The 21,703-nt window shown below is 38.1% G+C and overlaps 1 protein-coding gene across 4 annotated transcripts in view; it reads right to left on the minus strand.

Annotated features, from left to right (window-relative positions):
• The window catches only part of THADA (THADA armadillo repeat containing), a 164,133-nt gene that overhangs the window by 16,328 nt on the left and 126,102 nt on the right, over window positions 1-21,703 (minus strand). For all 4 annotated transcript variants that reach the window (XM_064648360.1, XM_064648361.1, XM_064648362.1 and 1 more), the window contains exons 32-36: window positions 19,587-19,999; window positions 19,134-19,255; window positions 17,680-17,752; window positions 14,434-14,578; window positions 11,947-12,078 (exon numbers count right to left, since the gene is read on the minus strand). In XM_064648360.1, coding sequence (XP_064504430.1) covers window positions 11,947-12,078; window positions 14,434-14,578; window positions 17,680-17,752; window positions 19,134-19,255; window positions 19,587-19,999 — 885 coding nt within the window. The remainder of the gene's footprint in view (window positions 1-11,946; window positions 12,079-14,433; window positions 14,579-17,679; window positions 17,753-19,133; window positions 19,256-19,586; window positions 20,000-21,703) is intronic.

Here is a 21,703-nt window from a genome sequence, read left to right on the forward strand (position 1 = left end):
GAACATGGCACATACCTATTTTCCTGATGTTTCTGAGAGGTGGTGGTGATGGAATATGGTATGTTAGTATACTATATTGCAAGATTTACTGGAATAATTTATATTTTGGGGAATTTGAATTAATGAAGAAAGATATTTTGGAAATTCAGTTCTTAGTTGTGCTTCTTAATGCCTGTACATTAGACAGTGAGCTTTCAGTAAGTACAAGCAAATTAAAAAAAAAACTTTTTAAAAATATCTATCTTCTGCTGTTTATAGCAAAAGTAGGTTAGGTTGAGCACCTAAATGTAACGATCTACAGTCCTAAAGGTCTAGTGTTACAATATACGGATTCTGGAATTAGGGAAGGTTGGTTTTGTTTCCGTATGAGCTTGTAAGTACAGCAAAGAGAAGTCTGAAAGTGTAACTGTGGTCTTCAACACCAACATGAAATCAGCCTGTGTGTGTCTGCCCATGCGGGAAAGTAAAAGGGTAATTAACATAGTACATGAAAAAAATGAATGGGTTTTATTAGTCCTGGTAACAAGATATTGTAAGTCTAAGCTTCACTGTGATCAAGCCAAGTGCATAAGTTAATCAAGACCTTCACTAAAGCATTTCTGTTAACACTTTCATCTTACCAGTGGGAATTATTTATAAAACGGTTTTCCACTGCCAGCATGACAAGGTGATCATTAACACAGCACAGACCATGTGAAGGAACAAAATTAAAAACATGCAAAAGTGGCATTACACTGGTACTGTAAGCAGCTGCCATAAATAATTCTGCTCCTCAAGGTGATTTCAACAGTCTTGCTCTAAATCTAATAAATCAAAAGCCCTTTATAAAAACTCTAATTCTCAAAATTTAAATTTCTAGCCTTCCCAGTGATGTTTAACTTTACCTTCTCATGCATGAGAAATCGATTTGTTCAACCAAGCCAGTTCCGAGTTCCCCTTGTAAGAGTTCATTTGGAAGTGATTACAGAAAAAAAGAGAAGTTGAGTTTTACACATCTTAGGTTTTGAAGTAAGAGCCCATTGTGTCCCATAACTGTTTCCCACCCCCACCATCAACACACCAGGAATTAAAGAGAGCAAATCAATGGGAAGGCTGTGACGCAGGGAATCAGTAATACAACAAAACCAACACCCACTCTAGGGTGCTGCTTTGACTATGGCACAGGTAGGTACTATCTTGGTCATTAAAAATTCTGAATGCTGACTTACATGAAAACAAGGTGGTGGTTTAGGTTAGTTTGCAAAGGTATTCATATTCTCTACCTCACACCCACCCACACAAACACAAATTAAATTCTGCGTGCAAAAATCTGCTTGCAGAAATGTATCATCATCTCCTCATTCTTGGAGAAATACCTCTAGATGCAAAACATTACAAATAAGTATTGATATCCTACATGCTTCTGTAAGTAAGACATTCACCAAAAGTAAATTTATTATTTCCCATAGCACTATACATGCACTTCTTAGCAGACATTTCTGTATTCTTTCTGTGAATAATACAGATATTTAAATTGACATTTCCTATATTTAGTTCATATATGAACCATTTACAAACTAGATGTCTACAGTACTGAAACAGACTTTTAAATGCACATTTTGGACTATGAGGTAACGAGGGTATGGAAATAATTCACTGAAAACTCGTAAAATTTAGCAAGTTCTCCAGCCCGTCACATGATTTGTGCATGCATTCCATCTCAGCCTTTACAAAGAATGCCATGTGTGTAGGGATGTGCTTACCCAGGGCTCTCCCAAATCTTTCCCTTCAGAACGTCCAGCATACAGTACTCAACTGCTCTGTACATGAAGTTAATATTCAGGATACCAAAAACATCAGAGGTTTTGGATATGCTGGTCCATATCCATTTGAATTTCTGCATCTTAAGTTGTCCTAGGAGGAGGGGGATAGTTGCAGATTATGGGCAACTAAAGCCTTTTTGTGCACAGTCCTAGTTAGAATAGCACCCTATTTGTTCCAGCTTTCACTTGGGCCAGGTAACAAATGATTAAAAAGTTAGCACTAACTTCCATATCCTGAATTTTAACTATATCTAACCCCTGGTTGGATGCTCCAAGAAAGTGAGCTCCATATGAAATGAAATTATTTTCTTTTAATTTGTATGCAACTCCCTTTAATTCCTTCAATGTTCTTCTTTCCCTTTTCTCAATTCTCAATCATTAAACAATTCTTGAAGTAACAGGATTTCTTTTCTATTGTTGCTTGGCTATTTTTCAATACAATCTAGATAAAAAAAATTTTTTTATAATAACTGTCCCTCACATCAAACTGCTCAGATCTGTAGCCATTGGTCTTTCCAAAAGAAATCTCTTGGGACAGCTTTACCCTTTCACAGCAGCAGTGAAACGGAAGGAGCAGTGTTAATAAAAGAACTGCAGCAACTGGTCAGCAAAACAATGCAATTTGTGCCCAGACTCCATTTTTACAGATAAAGGACAAGCTACAGCATTGTTAGTGAAAATTTCATTTCACTTTTTCTAACTGATAAAATTGGAGTCCATTTATTCAAATAATACATTTGAACCTCGGTATAACAAGAGCTGAATACAGTAGCAAAACGTCATACAGACTATAGGCCAGGTCCTGCAACCTTCATATATCACAGAACCTCTATTATGTCTCTAAATCTGTTAAAATAATATTTCACAAGTCTAAATATGCTTAAAAAGCTGAACATTCTTCTTGATTCTTAGCATGCCCACAATTAGCAATGCAGAATGCCACCTACAAAAAGCAAACAAGAAACCAAACCAACAAAAAATCTACTACAACTCTTCATGGCCTATAGGGTGGATAATACAATTTTTTTCCCCTGGCCTTCCCTGACATTCTTTCACACTCCTGTGGAACAGAGTACTTTTGCTCCAAAGCATTGGCTCTTCTGCACTTCCAGCTTGTTTAGAGAAAGCACGAAATAGCTCTATTCAGAAGACTATGATCAGTCCTTCAGTTTTTGTTTACTCCTGCAGAGGCTGACTGCATAATTTACTGTCCTGGTTTGCAAAACTATTTTCTCAATTAATATAATTAAGAGTGCTGCTTACTTTTTCTATAATTAATCAGGAGTAAAAAGCAATGCAATAAAAGAAACAAAGAGATTTTTTTAACACTAACATACCATAGTTCTCTCTCAGAAATAAAGTGAAATGCTTTAAAAGAAAAAGATGATCAACAGTGGTGCTATTTTGCTTATAGCAAAAGGGCACACACTTGTTAAGCTAACAGGGACAACACTTTTACAGCATATATCAGAAAATCTGGTTTCATAAGCTTAGAAAGTTTCATAAAAAAACTGCAGGAGGGTGTGAATTCACTTTGGCTTTAAGTCAATGCTTCTTCATTATTATTTTACTCACACACAAAGACTCCAAGTTTAGGAGGTAAGCTGTGGACAGCCTTTCCCTACAATGGCATCAGAAAGAAAAAAAAAAAGGCAGTCAACATATTCAACAATGGGTCCCTGAGCACAAAGGTAATTACTAAAGAGTTTTCTGAACAAAAATATTTAGACCATATTTCCAGCCAACTGAAGATGTCCTCTGTATCTAAGGACAACAGTTAAACACTATTCAAGAGTCACCATTAAACAATGAAACAATCATACTACAAATGCAATTTTGAAGACCTAATTACTTCCCAATCAGATCTTCCAAAAGTTTTCATAACAATAGGAGGTATTTTTAGGATATAAAACTAGAATATCAGGTATAACAGAAATATTACTACAAATACACAAAATATACCTGTTAGCATGAAAATATGATCCAACTAGGCTGCATGTCAAATACGCTCCTGAAACAGCCCTAAATTTATTCTAACAGAGAGACCAGATGAATTCATTTACACTCCTAGACCTCAATTCTTTCATCCTTGCGACTGACCTGTAATTGTTACCTTCTTAGAACTATTACCACAGATGTAAAAAAACCCCAAATTACAGCTTCTAGCCACAGTAAGTATTTCATAATCTCTACCACGTGTCATTTTGCTTTCTGGAACAAACTTCTTAAATATAGGGTCATCATAGTCATCAGGTAGTCACCAAATAGCACAGGTATTTACCACTTATTTAGTTTGCCAGGATTTAAATGGCCATCATTACACATTTGTCTCTCTGCATAAATCCTACTCTGTGTGCGTGCATAAGGAAGTACTGACCATTAAAAGCACAGAAGGGAAAAAAAGATGCAGCCAGAGGCAGGGTCCCTTAAGCAGAAGGCTCAACATTCAACATTTTCAGAACTCTCTCCTTTTTCTGTGTGAACCCTATTCTACTTACGATCCTATAATTACAGATAGCTTAAGTATGTTATCAGTGATGTTACCTTCCACGGTTTACACTACTTTTCAGTAACATCTAGTGCTCTTCACCGTGCAGAGTGTTCTAGTAATTCTCAGCAGAGCACCCGCTGCCTCCCTCACTTGGGCCCGCTTCAGAGGATTCCCAGAATACACACACAGCTGTTTGACCTTCCTCCTGTCCTCAACATGCCTTATCTAATGTAACTGAAGAGATGTCATCACCTTACAGTGTCTCTGAATACAAAGTCCTACACTATGTTTGAATATAATACCACAAACTGCCGCCACTACTTTACATCTCTCCACTCAGGCCTCAAGTACTGCTTATAACACAGACTATCACATAGATTCCATGCATAAGCTTTTGAAAGTAAACTTAATTTCTAGAAAATCATCTCATTCTGCAACAGGAGCAGCTCTGCTCTGCTCCTGTGATTTTTTGTTGCTTTTGACTGTATCAAAACTTTTCCATATTCTCTTCTGCTTCTGCCTGGATGGATCTTGTCTATGTCTGTTCTTCTTTCTATTGCTTAAAGGCCATTTGGATAAATGCCACCTCCCATTTAAACCCTAACATACTGTTCTTTCATAGCAGGCTTAGAAATCCAGTTCTGTTTAGTGAGCTGCACATCTAGTTACCAGAATGCAGTTATCAAGAGTACTCACAAAGCAGAAGAAATCCTTGAGCTGATTCTAGAAAAAAATTTCATTAACCGTCCTTCCACTTGTCCCTGATACAAGGAACATAAACATATTTTGGCTAATATGATTAGCAGGTTTCCATTAGTAACCCAGACCACGCTATGAGAACTTCTGGACCGTTCCCAAGCACCCATGGCATATCACAATACCTGACTGGGAGATTTTTCTGACCAACAGATTCCAAAATTATAAGCACCTCTCAAGATAGCCTGAAAATCATGGATGGTAATAAGCACTTTTTAAATGCTCTTTCCAATTGGCTGTTTTTTCCTACCCAGTGCATTAGGAAGGATCTGAAATTGACCCATTTTTAGGAAGCTCTTAACTTTCCACACCACAGCAGCTGTATCATAGCAAGTCACATATCTAGAATGAAAATGTTCAGTCTTCTGTATGCAGCTGTAGCCACCCATCCACAGCACTGCCAACCAACCTCCATTCTCAAGCTAGCTAGTGGAAGAGCTCTAGGCACTTTCAGCACAGCTCTTTCTACAGTCAGGTTCTGACTTTGTGCTTTTTGTAAACCCCCCCCATCAAACTGCCAAATAGAGAAGAAATTCAAATCTCAGAATAGAGAAGAAAATGCACAAGTCTGACTTCAATCAAGCAAAGGAAATCTATCACCTACAATCCTGCCACAGACTCCAGTTAATGCATCCTTAAACCAGTTTGCATGCAGTTCCCTAGTTTATGTTTGGGCAATTACCACTTATTCCTCAAAGCCAGACAGCTGGCAGAACTGGTTTTAAGACCCACAACTGAAGGAGCTGTCTGGGGCCTCAGAGGCCTATTAGCCTAACCTGAACATCAGGGCAAGTCACCTAGTGCATGAGAAAAGCTGAACCCTACACATTAATCTTTGTCCAGGATCAGAGTAACCTGACATTTCTTTTATTCACCACAGTCCTCCTATTTGCCTCACTGGAAGGTTATGCCAGTACAGAAGCAGAGCAAAAAGTGGTGAATCTGAACCCTAGTTTGGCAAGAGGATGAACACACTAGTCACATGAAAAGGAGAGTTCTGAACAGATTGTTAACATCTCTCCTTTATATTTCACTGAGAGAGACACAGCGACTTAAAACTTGCATATTGCACACAGCAGTGTTGCACAGGTTCTAACCCCCAGTTATTTCCCATCTCCAATCCCACAGCATGGACTTAGCACTTTGTAAGTAAATAGGGGGTTAACCTGACATGCTGATGTACTAAAGCTTTAGGAAATCTATTTAATGCATTTACCCAACCATAAACATGTGGAAGAAAAGCTCCTTTTGCTACGGCCAGAATTTGCACTTATTCTAAGGAATAGTTTAAAAACATAGTTTCAAATGTTGACAAGCAGATGAGGCAACGAATAAAATAAAATACCTTTCTTTACTGTTTCCCATGCAATATGTGGGATGCTTTCATCATGCAGCTAAACACCATCGATGTCAATGGTATTTTTAGCATTTTAGGTTTGCCCAGCATTTACTCATAGCTGTTTCACTAGCAACTGGAGCAGATGAAATCTGAACCACTTGTCCTGAAATGCTTCATGGGCCAGTTGTAAAGGATATTTGGGGTACAAGTTTTGGGATCATGCCAGTCACCCATGATTTGCTGATATCCCCTGTGGTGTCGATGATGACTGCCAGACCATTGTGCTGCATTAACATCACACAGACTGCCTTATCTCTTATCTCTTGCTCAAGTGATTTACTATATCTTCTTAGGGCATATATGTATGAAACCTTCTGCACAGCCTTAGGTTCACCAAGGAAGATTTTTAGAGGATAGGAATAAGAAAAAAATCTGAGTAGGATTTCTTCTTAACTCTTGATCTTCCCTTGACTTGTCCTACCTCTGCTAAAGCTTATTTAAAGCATCACTTCCAAATAAACCCCCATGCAGATAAACCTTCTTCCGCACACATTTATGACAGTCACACCAATTCTAGAATCATGAAGTTTATTTTGAATTTACCATGACTTTTCCACTCATGATGTGTGAAAAAAGAAATAGAGGTGCAAGCAATACCTTCACTTGCTTTGCTTTCCTTCATGCCAAGAAGACAGCATGGTTCACAAAGAGAAAGGTCAACCAGTCAAACAGTTAGGTCTAAAGTCTTTCTGAAGTCTAGAAAGGAATTCAGAGTCACCTTGAAAATATTTTAGTTTTTCAATCTAATTGAATATTTTTTCTCCCCCCTGCCACCCCAAGCAGCACATTTTAACTTCTCCCTTTACACACATTTATACCTTCTAGTCGAGAAACAAAATGAAAGTTGCTGCTGAAAGGCTCCTACATGCATTTAGTCTGATACATTAAGATAAACCTGAAATACTGTGGGCCACTAAAATACAGGTTAATACTCAGCAATGAAGACTTCCATCAGAATCTCAACTCAGTCTCCTCTGTAGTGCCAGCCCCTTCCCAACAGGATGCCCTTCAGAAGGTGGAGTCACCTTCTTTAAACAAGTCAGCTAATACTATGTTTTGCTTTGGTTTTTTTCTGATGAATGAAAAAAAACAGGACATTTGTCATTGAAGATAAAAAGTAGAATCTATCAGAAAGGGAACAACCATCAGGAAAAGAAAAGTGAGCTTTGCATTGCCTTTTGTTCAGAAACTCCTGGCACAGGAGTATCATCTACTGATTATTTCTTAAGCACATGAAATGGGAGCAGAAGGATCGGGATTAATACACCTGAAATTTTGGCCAGTGGATTAATACTGACTACACAATTTATAGCCACAATCCCATTTTCAGAATTACTCAAAAACTGAGGGAAATAATAACATTAGACTGATTTTCAAAGATGCTTCCACTGCATCCAGTGATGGTGGTGCTCACAGTGGGCCATTTACCCACCCTTGGCTGAACAATGCTCTGCTGCAGCCACACAGCTCATAGTCCATGAGCAAACTTGCTCATCTCTATATAAAACTGCTATTTCACAATACACATAGCAGAAGGTTCCTGAAGGCCTAAATTATATTCAAGAAGAGTATTTAGGCTGCTAAATCATTCAGGCACTTTCAAAGGATTTACTCAAGTTCGCAAATCTAATTGCTCATCTAAGCTTAATTCAGCTCAATTTTAAAAATCAGCTAAATTGGTGCTAATGCTGACGACACTAAAAATGCTCTTAAACTCATTTTAAGGTTAATTTGGTAATTTACCAACATAAAGGTTAAGCTGACTAAAGGTATTTTTATATAGAATTTTATAGAATTGCATTGGCTTAGCTATAATAGTAAAAAAATTAGTTTATTCAAATCTCTCTAATACAAGCTCATAACTTCAGGCAATAGTTCTCTAGATAAAAAAAAGTCACAGAGGAAAATGACATGAATAAGTACAGTTTTTGTTGCAGCAGTTACTTGAATTTTTCAGGATATTCAGTAAAGCGATCATCAGTAGAGAAAAACTCCTCCTATTTCCCTGACTTAAATGTGAGGAGTAACTCTCTTGTATAAGAAATGCTGCTATGAATAGGTCTAGACTTTACACAGCCATGGGTCACTAATTTAATTAGATTTCAAAGCAGCTATTCTACCTTTACACTGAATACAATACTTCCTGTACCCTCCCTCATACTAAAAGGAATAAAACAATCCCCGAGAGGTTTACACCTCAACGCATGAGGAAACAACAACAAAGTGTACATACAATACCTTGAGTTACAAATGGGATTTATATTGTTCAAGTTATTAGGAAAACCTTAACTACCTGCTAAGTTGGTATTTTTAGCAAGGAAAACAAAAGCTTTTCTCCTTTCTGGTAAGACAGGATTCTGTTTGACCTGCTCTGCTCAGAAAATGACTTCTGTCAGCCAACCTCAGTAACTTCCCCTCCTAATTATGAGCTTTTGCACATACTGCAAAATGAAAACAAGCTTCTCTGTATGAATAAAATAAATTTTAAAAAATGAAATGTACTGGTAACAATGAAAGTCCTTGCCTTCCATAAAAATAAACAGTAGGTTTTGTAGGGTTTTTCTTGGGGGTTGAAGAGTAGGGTAGAGCAAGGAGCCCTGCTGTGTATCAGTGTTTGGTCTTTTGAGCTTTTGTCCTTTCAAACGAAAATGGGGGCTGCAGTTTTCACAGGGTTCTTGTATCACATTTGTTACCATGCATTTCAGACTGTGTAAGCTTAGTGCTTTCATAATTTGAGTGATCCAAAGCTCCATGGATTAGTTACTTGAGGAGATCGGGGTTTTGCCCTCACTAAAAGCCATGAGGGAATAACAAGAAACCAAGTTCATATTCTCTTCCAGGAGCTCACAGTAACATTTCAAAAAATTGCACAAGATAGGCGCTGTTACCGGAGGTGAAACCACACTATAATAGACAGGATCATTTGCCTCCAGTTTCACCATCTATAAATGACATGAAAATACCTATTATTTGACACTATCATACTGCTACACATGTATACTGTTATTCAGCAACATGCACATAAAGGAAAAATGTGCTATAACAACTATATGAACAATCTTTGCAAATAACTTTGTTATAGGTAACATCAGTCCAACTTCACATCTTGCTCTGCTGAAGCAGGACACTAATTCAGCCTTGGTCCAGCTTTTACACACAAGTGCACAACATTTCATACTCTTATTCTTTCACAGGAAAACAAGATGCCAGCATACAGGAAGGGCAGGGGCAGGAAATCAGGGGTTCCTCTGGATCTCACATATAAATGAAGCACTTAGGGTGTTGATTCCCCAAGCTGACAATACAGTTCTTCTGCAGGCAGCTACAGTCTACTGCTACCTTACATGCTGTGTATACAGTGCGAGAGAGAATTTTGTGAAGAGTGGATATGAAGACGCTAGTGCCAAAATTTCTGGCAAATCCAGTGCTTGTATTTTGTGAGCAGCATTCCTACCCTCTGTACGGCAAATTAACAGCAGTAAAAGATGAAACTCACCATAATGCACTTCTACAGTGCAGGACATCCAGCAATTTGTTATCAAATAAAACGTTTAAAGAGAGCTGTTTCATGGCTTCTATTGAATTTCAGTGTATGAGCCTAGATTATTTTAAAATCAGTGCTGTGATGAAAAATCAGACTTTCATGGTGCGAAAACTGAGAAAAATAAGTAGATATTTGAATGTAATTTAAAAATTCCCAGGACAGAGAGCACTGGTGATCCATGGAATGTCTAAACCACAGACCCAAACATATTGCATACTCTCATATGCACATGAAAAGAAAGGGGGTAAATGGAAGTAAACAACATACAAAGGTAAGCTTATTTTATTCTGGTTATAAATAAAAACCACAAGGGTAAAACTCCTTGCCCTGCTCCCTCAAAACTAGAAAGCAAATCACAAAAACTGAAGGGAGTCAGTGTGGAAAAAAGAACACAGGAAGAAACAACAATGATGTAAAATGGAGGCAAAAAGAAACTGAATTCTATCTTTTCAAAAACAGCATTCTGTTCTAGACACAGAGGAAAGACACTCATTTCATTACAAGAAGTGTAAGTGAAAAAACAGGAAGGTACAACTAAGTGTAATTAGGGGGTTAACAAAAGTTTGGGGAGAGGGGTCCCTATCCTATTTAGGAACATAGCAAATATAAAAAAATTATGATGTTATTTCCTCAATTATGGCCACTTCTCCTTTGCAAAGTGGTAACTTGTAAGAGCGAGCACTGATATGACCTTAGTATTAATTAGTAGGACAGAGCTCTCATCCAGTTACAGAGAAATATCCCTTGGCACTGGGATACAACAAGGAAGAAGGGAGAAGATACAAGAAGCCAGAGAGACAATCCAGCATTGTATTATTTACAAAGGAAGTACCATCCTGAGGCACTTGAGGATGCCTCCTAAAGAACAGTGCTGGGGACCTGAGGCACACAGACAGAGAGCCCTGGACACTCAAGAGAGCTGTAGCTGGAACTAGATAAATTGCCAGAGCTGTGATGACAGTGCTGGAATCAGAGATGTGGGATTTAACAGAAGGATGAAAGCAGTCCGTGACATATCCCTCCTTCTGTCATCTTCTACCCCATAGCACTATGCCTGAACAGCACTAGCTCAAAAAAACACTTGCCACAGGAGCAGATTCCTGGCTACTTCTATCTACCAGAGTGGCAAACATATAATTTTGCTGCCTTTTCTTATTTTTTTTTTAAACCACAGAGTTGCTTTATCTCCAGCCTAGCGTGAGCTCACACGGAGATGGCTGACTAATTTGAACTGGCTGCAGACAAGTTGGTACAGGCATTACTGAGTAGCACAGACCAGTGGGGACCACCAGAGAGAGACGAGCTTGGTAGCAAATTCTAATTTACACACAACACATGGAAGAATGCGTCAGCAAAGACTCTCAGAGTGAAGCACATTAATTAGTTAAGCCTACTCAAGTTTTGTGGCTATTTTAAAATTAATAGGGTTGAGTAAACTAGGGCAAGCAGACAAAAAGGCCTACATCCTCAAAAGCACATTGTGGGTATGCTGAGAATTGTCTTTGTTGATCTGGATCTAAATGGATTTCAAGGTCTAATAATGAATCAGTGAGTTGAATACTGTTTCCTAGATTCCTATCTCTCTGTGATCAGGCTCTTATAATGACCTGGGATTCAAAGAGTGTCTTCCACTGCATTATATTAAGACCAAAGCTGGTATTAAAGAACTTTAAAAATGTGAAATTATGTGGTAGTTGACTCATCGCAGCAAGAACCATAAAGCTGAATACTGCTGTTGTTTTTTTCACATAGCCATGTAACCATATGTAAATTATACCAAGAACAGTAAAAGCAAAATAAGAAAGAATAGTTAAACTTTCTGTTATCTTCCATGGTATATATTTATAAGAGATGGATGGAGCACTTTACTGTTAGCAAGAAGTTTGTGATGAAAAGAGAAAAATACCTTTGCCTCCCAACTATCCAATAATATTTAAAAGCAAAGTTAACATACCTTTTTCTTCACTGCTCTTTTTTTCAGACTGTGCCACTTGTATAACTTCAGCAGCAGCATCCCTTACTACCAAATCTTCATTCTGCAGCAGTAGAACCACACATTTCCACAGAGCAAGGGTATCAGACAGTCCTACATTTATTTATGGAGAAAAATTAGAATTCTATTTCTTACATGCATTCAAAGAAGTTAGAGTTCTGTTTCCACAGCTAAACAAAACAAATGCAGTGAAACACTGGAGAGAAACACACTGACAAACCACTGGCAAAAGGACTGCCAATACGATCAAAGTATTTTCAGCACGTGTGAACTTTATCTAGATGGTAGACTCAGCTTAGTTTAAACAGTGGGAAACAGATAAGAGAATGGACCTCTCTATCTGGGCTCAACTGTAAGCCATGAGTGCTCTGAATTTTCTAGTTTCTAGGAGTGCAGAATTCCTGTTTGGCAATGTCAAAAATTTTGCCACTGGAGATTGACCAATGCACTCTGACCATGAATTTGCTGTTGCAATCTGCCTGAAGCAAACCAAGCTTTCTTCAGATAATGCCAGTAGTGCTGGATACAAATGCCATTCCCTGCAGGAAACAGGAAATGATCCCACATCTCAGGGATCTATCCGTCACCTACTTCTCCTACATCCACCTCACCCCACCACTCACACTATTTGTTGGAATCAAGCCAAGTTAAATCCATAGGGTAATTACATACACACAGTTAAAACTAATCAGAGGTAACTGCCCAGAGGGAGGTGCTCACTCGGTAGACCCCAAGCAGGCAGACAGCATATACCACCCCAGTGGCAAATCTCATCTCACAAGCAATAATCCACTTGCAAACCCTTGTGCCACTTAGTGCTGTCACACTGTGGATGACCAGCTGAAGTCACAAGGCTCCTAGGTTTGCTGGGGTACTTTTCAGGTCTTCTAGAACATCCTCATTAAGGGAATCTTCTAGAAGGTCTCTTTTAGATGCAGCCAGCTGTTAGATATTACTTTCTGGTGATCACAGACAACAAGGGAGCTGGTGGTTCACTGTTGTGCTGGTTTTCTTCAACTATGTTATCAGTAGGTCTATCAGACATTTGTATTACAAGGCTAGCCAGACAATTGTATTTCACTGCTTGGCCACAATAAATTGCTCAAGGCTTTATTACACAGGCAGAGAAAGCATTCCTGTATTTCATACAACTTCCCTATGTGGGAATGGCATGGAGTATAATTATTTCAGAAAGAAGTTGCTTTTCTTCCTAACGTAACACACTCAATAATGTTCCACTGGCACAGCTAGGGCAGAATAATTATTCCCTTATAGATTCAATGGCCAGCTGCCCCATCTAGACAAGTTTCTACAGTATCTCCAGCAGTGGTGGAAGTCTGCAAATGGATTTTCCAGAAAGACTTTTTCTGAACCCTCGGGGAGCATGATGGAGAAATGATGGGGTCACCCAGAACATACTGATCAGCATTCATTCTTCCTCTTATGAGCATAATAATGGAAGCTTATGGGAACGACTGCAACTCCATTCCACACAACCACTGTCTCCTTAACTTCTACTTTTTACTGTATGTGGTCAAGCAAGATGATGCAGAATAAGGTGTAAAAGTCAAAACTGTTTATATGTCCATAACCCCTTTAAGAGAATGATTCTGAGCTTATATCACTACAACTAAACACCAGATCATGTCCTTGATTTGCTAAAATTCTCACTGCAGTACTGCTGCCTGTCTTGTTCAGGACGCAAAATAATTTCTTCATCATCTGTTACTACTTATTCTTGTATATCTCCTGGCTCCTTAATCACAAAATCCCCTTATTCTCTATTCACAGAAGGCAGGGAAAAACAAAAAAGCTAAAAGAAAAAAAACATGAATTCTGCAGAACAGACCTGAGAGTTTCACTTAGCTTTGCCTCTTGGTCAGTAATGTATTATTGAATAAGACTGTGTAAGTTTTGTTTCTTTCTTTCTTTGTTTTCTAAAGAGACAGCCTAATGTTAACTTTAAAAAAATCATTGTACCCGGGAGGTATAATGTGATCCAATTATTAATCATTCTTACAGCAGAATGTATCCCTCATTTCCAGACTGAAGCCTTTAACTTCAACATTCAGCCAGCACAGCTTTGTTACACTCACAGTGTTAAACTAAAAGTACGTCCACATCACTAATACAGTATTTCAGAAAGACTGAAGTGAGAGAGCAATTGCAAGCTAGTAAATCTGTACAGCAACGTACAGTGGCCTGGAGACATAACAACATCTCATGTCCCCCTTCTGCAGAGTTATTGCAAGAAGCTGTGCACATGTGCTTTTTCTAACAGAATTTAAATAAGTCTACATGTTTAGTAATTAAATCCTATTAAAATGTAAAAAAAAAATTTGAGGTAATTATGTGTTTTGTCTGTGTGTACATAAAATGTATTGTTTACATATATGTCATGTACTAATGGATTTAATCTAAAAAGATCCACAAAATAATACTACTTACCAAGAATGAGCTTCTCACTGATCAGAAGGAATGATGTTATACTTTTAAGAACTTCAGCAGCTGCTAACAGCATCTCTGTCTCTTGCTCATCTCCACAAAAATACAGTATCAGTTGAACCCATTTTTTCAAGACTTGTTCTGAAATCTAAAAGCACAGAACATGTGAGAAGTATGCTGTACAACCTCTTGCCATCACACTGAACTACGGACTGCAGAAGGGATACTGCTCATTAGTAAATGTGGACTTTTTTTCAAGGTGCGCTCAGAGCAGTTATGCACAGGTAATTCTCTTGCTCTGTCCCTTCACACCAGACTCACCAATGACCACACAAGTTAAAGCATATCTTTGTGTCTTCAGTTCTTCTAAACATGCAAGTCAAAGTCCGGTATGCTGGACTATAACAAAGGGAAGAAATACTCAGAAGCATTCTACAGGTACACACATATAGCTGAAAAAACAATTAAAAGCTTTTGAAAGATGCCATCTATCTCAGCCTTTGATAATTATGCAATGCTTGGTAAAGGGATGCATGAAGCTCCATTTTTCTCCTCTGCTAATACTGGAAATGGAATTTTTTTTTTTTAATAAGACTGTCATGTGCGTTCAGAACATTGAAGAAATCTCCATGTTGGCTGATACACAGCAAAGCCTACTGTCCTAAAACATGAAGAATCAGAAAAAAAAGAACAGGAAAGAGAAATTTCCTGGTTCAAATAAAATCCAGTTGCCATCTTTCGGAAAACATTTAGTCCTCCGACATATTCAAGGAAAACTACTACTAAGTAAAAAAAAATGAGATAAAGCTTCAACTCTTCCCAATATGTAACGATGACTATTAGATTTTTTGTGGAAAAAATAATGTGCACTTTATTCAAAAACTTGTAAACTCTGCCCTGCATTGGGACAGCTGGGCCATAACTGGGAAGAGAAAGTCCTAACTTGCATAAGTGACCAAGAAAGATTTGAGATCCCCTGCAAATGCCACCCTTAGGAGAGCAGTGGGTTGGTCAAGGTGCAGGAACCTCAAGTGAAAGTTAGAAAACAGAACTTGCAAAATGCAGGAGGTGGCACCCAGACACGAGCATGTGCTACAGCTATCAGAAGGAAGCTCCAGAAGGGAAAAAAAACCCAAACAAACCCAAACAGATTGGCACTTCATTCACAGGAGAACAGATGAAGCAGCACCAGTTTGACCGGGACACAGTTGAGGTATGTGCAACTAAAGTTTTGGAGTTTTTTCCTCATTTCTTTCCTTTTTTACTTATTTTTAATTAAAAGAAGTGAAAAACATAACAACAAAATAAGGTAAAGAAGAGAATCAATGAAAAGGTGAGTCAAGTAAAAGGGCAGACAAGTACAGGAAGATTCACAGAATCCCAGAATGGGTGAAGTTGGAAGGGAACACAGTGGGTCACCTAGTCCAGCTTCCCTGTTCAAGCAGGGTCATCCTAGAGCACATGGCACAGGATGGTCTTGAATATCTCCAAGGGAGACTCCACAACCTCCCTGGACGATCTGTTCCAGTGCTTAGTCACTCGCACAGTAAAGAAGTTCTTCCTCATGTTCAGGTTGAACTTCCTGTGCATCAGCTTGTTGCCTCTTGTCCTGTTGCCTGGCACCACCAAGAAGAGCCTGGCTCCATCCTTGTCACTTTCCCTTCAGATACTTATATACATTGGTGAGGTCCCCTTCCAGTCGTCTCTCCTTGAGGCTGAACAGGCCCAGCTCCCTCGGCCTTTCCTTGTAAGAGAGATGCTCCAGTCCCTTAACCATCTTTGTTGTCCTCCGCTGGACCCGCTCCAGGAGCTCCATGTCTCTCTTGTACTGAGGAGCCCAGAGCTGGACACAGCACCACAGGTAAGGCCTCACTAGGACTCAGAAAAGGGGCTTCATCCAAGTCATTCACAAATAAATTAAACAATACTGGGCCCAGTAGTGAACCTTGGGGGACACCGCTAGCGACAGACGAACTAGACCCTGTGCCACTGATTACAACCCTCTGGGTTTATTCCTCACTAACTGAGTAATAAATGCAACTTCAGTCATACTCTGTCTCATTCTGCGTGGTACATGGCCAAGCACCTGCACTGCATAAAGGGACAGAGTACATCCCACAGATTCTGCAACAGGGGAAAACAAAACATAAAAATCTCCTAAGATGTTACAATTACTCAAATTTCAAACAGACACATCTATCTAGAAAAGACAGAACTTAACTGTTACCTTATGGAAGAGAAACAATCCCTTTCACAGACACAAATACTGAAGCCCAAAGAAGGAATTTAGAGGGAAAACTGAGGTACCTGGTCTTTTACTAAGCAGAAAGCTCTCTCTGTAGAGATATCTTGGATCTCCCATGATTTACATGCTTACTAGAGAAAATTGTTTTAACATTACTAGTTAATATTGTTACAGCATTTTTCATTAATTCCTCTTTGTTATTTTAAACTTGAAGTCATCATATTATTCCTTTCTTTAACAAAAATATTTAACATCATAATTCATTTCCTCAACTCCTGTGTGTAAATCTGAGATTTTCTTTTTTTTTCATAATGAGACCAGATTATTAGCATACAATATGAATTCATTCTGCTGTACACTCTGTGAAAAATAACATCTATGTAAGGAAAAAAAAATCTTCATTCTAATACAGATCATGAGAATTTTATTTTAAAATATCCATTAAATGGTTTTGGGTCTTCAAAAATATTTTTTAAAATGTCTAGCACTAAAAGCTCCCTTTGCACTGCTCTACACATACATATGTGACATAACAGACTGACAATTTAAAATCAAAAGAAATCTGAGCTGGCTGGGAACTGCACCCAACCACTGCTTCAGCTTCCCATCCGACCTGCTCTGCTGTGGGCTCCACAGCAATCAGAAACCACAACAAAGTTGCACTTCAGTAAATGGGCTGGATTCAGAAAAAGCATTAATTACCGCAGGCATTTCCCTTTCCACATTATAGTGACCATTTCAGATGAGCTCAGAAGTTGAAATTAATCCATCAGAAATATTTACTTATGCATTTAAGTTTAAATGACTTTGAGAGGGATATACTGAGATGATATTCATGGCTTTTTCATTTCAGTACATAGCACTGCATTCAGAGAGGAAGATAAAACACCAAAAAAGGTGCAAGGACACAAGAAAACACAAGACTGGGGCTAAAAGAATCCATATTATTACAATCACAGAAAACTCCAGATTACAAAACTCTCAAGCAGCTCCATTTCCCTTACCTGATGATGGTTCTGCAAAAGATGGATAATCAACTTGGAGGCAAATTTGAGGGCTATGATTTGACCTTCAGTGCTGAGAAAACAAGGCAAAGGACATATCAAAAAAATCCAGCTATTTATGCCATCATCTCATCTCTAGAAGAAAATTAGCCAGCTCTTAATTACTTCTGATTATCACCAGTGGATATTTTTCAGGCTTAGCACCTGGAGTTTTTACGTTACAGATCCTGATGTTAGCTAAGTTTTCAGTTGATATGCAAATGAAACATGCCTTTACTTTCACCTCTCTCATGTTTATTTTCTATTTACAATACTTCTTACAGAAAAACACATTTGAAAATGGAACCCAAGTCAAATAAACCAGACATTATTTTAAATTATAAACAAAAGCACCTCTTCAAGCTGCTGTTAAGCTGCAAGAATATCTCTTCTACAGCTGCTAGGAATGTTCCAGATGCAGAATATGCCAACTGCCACCTTCCGAGCCTCCATGCTGCCCAGCAGGGTCTCAGGATGCAGCTCTTGGCACCGTGGTTTCTAAAGGATAGTCTCACCATGTGGAATGGCAACACCTGAGCAGTATGGCCTGCCAGTTCAGCTATTTCCCTCTAACAGCATCAGTCAGTGTTATTTTACCACCAGTATCTTACTTCATTCCAGAAATGACCACTTCCCACCATAATCATTTAAACTTGAACAATTTAGTGCAAATCAGCAGCAAATGTGCATAGTTATGAAATGCTGTTCTACACTCTATACCCTAAATATTCACCATTGGTAACACTGGGGTTCAATGTTTATATGGCTTAAAAAACTACTAGAAACAGGATGTCAAACCCATAGAGTCTGGACACTTTAACCCTGTTTGCTCATTCCATTATGAATGGATGGACACAGACTCTAATTCAGTACAAACTACAAACTGGATCCAAATTTTCAGTGCTTTCTGGAGACTTTACAGTCTGAATAGGGAGTGCAAATCCTACCGATTAGAATTAACCGTTTCTGCCAATCCAACAAGTTAAATGAGATCTGTTACTCTTTCTACAAATCATTTGCACATAAACCAGGATACAATGGATGGCACATTCGCAGCAAATGAGTGTATGTTTGGATTATTAATTCAAAGTTAAATCAGGTGTTTCCCAACTACTGTTCAGGAAGAACTATGCTCACTGGTTATCATTGGACAGCCAGAACAACTTCTGATTTCAGGAATTGTATTACTGGACATTTACAGGGTGCTTTCCCATATGACTTGTGGGCCTTTCTAATAATTCAGATCCATGTCTAACATCTTCGAAAAATTCTCAAGAACTCTCTTGATTCAAACATGCCACATTCACTTTTCTGAAACATGGATTTTTAAAGGGTAGTCTCAAACCAATAAATTAATGTTTCAATGTTTAAAGTTTTAAAAATATAAGTATTTCAACATTCATGAAAGACCATACCTGTTAGAGATGTCTACAAGGTTTAAACTCCAGGTTAAGAGCTCATTTGGATTCATTTTTATAGAGCATTCAGTCTTTGGAAGCACATTTCTAAGATCCATATTATAAAGAATTTCCAGTACCTGCAGACACAATTCACAAACAAAGAATTTCGGGACAGTCTCAACATGAATGTGCACATTTCAGATCAGTAAAACACCAATTTAAACCTCACTCCAAGAACACAAAGATTCTCTCTGGATAGCACTAAGAAAGAAAAGAGGAAGTTCTTGCTTTTACACAAGAACATCTGTTACAGAATTATTTCACAGCTCCTGTTCAATGAAAAAAAACCAAACCAACCATTCACCTACTATTTAAAAAACATAATGCATGTTTGAAATATAACTTTAAAAATTAAGAATATAATTCACTGAAAACATAACAAATGTCAATAAAGTAGCACTCTCTTACCTTGCAAAAACACTGGTGATTCGTTTCCTTCAGAGCCATTGTGAGAAGAGTGTCTTCCAAATCAATAAGTAAACATAATACACCTTCTCTTCCTTCTGTAATCTGCTTGGAATTTTTTTGTTTCAACCACAGCAGTATTGCTTCCAACACAAGCAGACGTACTTCGTGAAAGTCACAGTGAAGAAGATGAGCTATTGACAAAGATGGCTTAGACATTTTCTTTGCAGCAGCTGAACCGCTGCCCTGGATGTCCAGATCTGCAGTCACAGGCAGCACTGATATTACAAGTTTGGTGATGCTCTGAAGATACTGTATCAGTCCTGGTACTACAGATGAGTAGGGAATACCAGACACCAATTCAGAGTCTGAAATAACTCTGTTCATCTCTTCCCAAAATTCATGAAATTGCATTCCTGGAATGAGAATAACAATAAAGTGACAAATAGATGATGTTACCATCTGCTCCAGATCATGAGGTTGACAAACATCAGGTATGCAAAAGGTATCATACAGTAAATTCAGGCATAAAATTAAAATCATAGTTCTCCTTCATTTCAAACTGATTCCAAATTATAAAACAGCTTTCCTAGACATCACATGTATACATATTTAAATAAAAAGGAATAAGGACACAAAGTTTTCTGAGAACTATAAATGGTTCAACATGAGTTGAAAGTTTCAAATAACTTGAAAAAATGCTACAGTACCTTGCAGAGTGCCTGTAATCTTTACAAATTATAGCTGTTTGAAAGTATTTCTTTAAATCAAGCTACTAATATAGTATTGCAAATTTTACAAGCTTTGCACTACAACTGTAGAAAGTGATTAACACAAATAAACTATCTAATATATTTGGAAAAAAAAAGTGTAGGTAGGTAGCTCTAAAATCAGAGATCAGACTGGACAAAGTACTGTCTGTCAGCCTACTGCGCTGCAACTGAAATCAGGAGAAATGATGGCAGAGGCCATTCTGATAATATTGAAAGTCCCATGCTTTTAATCAGAAAGAATTACTATTAAGAAGATGCCCCTTCTGGATAAATAGACCTGTCTGGTGTGTACCAACGTAAAGAATTTACCGACTAAAAAATCCAGGATGCTTTCCCTAGGCTTATTCATTTTGAACAGTTAACACAGCTAAGGATAAAGGAGTCACACTGTAATCCCTCTTATGTTTCAGCACAGGAACTGCAACATTTCAGCCATTCACACACGTGCGACTTGTCCACAAGGCATAGTACAGCTTGACAACCTTCTCTAGTGCTTGGCCACCTCCTGGAGCAAACAAAAAGGTCACTGCTATCTGTGATGCCAGAGGGTTTCAGGCTTTAGCAGAGCTGGCAATGTAGCCACAAAATGAAAGAAAAAAAATAATCAGTGGTCATCTCTCACACACTTAGACTGAAAGTACTCATGCGCTTCGAGTTCAACTTCCTTCTCTATCATCAGTGGGAATGAGTCATTTTATAGTATCGAAACCAAGGATTTCTGCCCAGTTCAGACATCTATATAGATTGTACTGCAAGAAAATGAAAATGCTGTATCCCACAGGATGCAAATACAAGTAAGGGAAAATCATGAAGGAACACAGAAGAGAACAACAGTGCCACTGGTGCTAGGGGACGTTAGAAGTTTAGGTTTTTTAAAATTTAAAAATGCACTAAAGGTAAATACAAAGATTAAAGCAAATCTAGATTTCTTCAGTATCTGCAAGAAGACAATTCATTGCCATATAAACTTTGCTATTTATAATTAAACACTGAGCACTGCTAAAAGCCTGTCCAAATATTCATACTAAATTGCTGAATTTGCCATCAAGCTGCAACGCAAATATGGATTCCTTTTGTTGCCCATGAAGACATTTCCCTAAGCCTTCTATTTACAGCTAAATATCCTGCCCTTTCATATTCAGATTCTTCCAAAGCCATCTTAATTTGTTTGACATTTACACAGAAACTTGACATGATTGTACACTGTCTAGCACATAAGGCAGAACTGTTTCTGAGTAATTCTGGACAAGCTTCAAAGAAATGCAGTATTTGTAAAAAATTTTCAGACATATTGCCTAACCATTAGTTCTGTCATTCGTGTTTTCACTACAGTTTCTTTTCTGAACA

This window comes from Pseudopipra pipra, chromosome 3 (genome assembly GCF_036250125.1).
Source record: "Pseudopipra pipra isolate bDixPip1 chromosome 3, bDixPip1.hap1, whole genome shotgun sequence".
Taxonomy (NCBI): domain Eukaryota; kingdom Metazoa; phylum Chordata; class Aves; order Passeriformes; family Pipridae; genus Pseudopipra; species Pseudopipra pipra.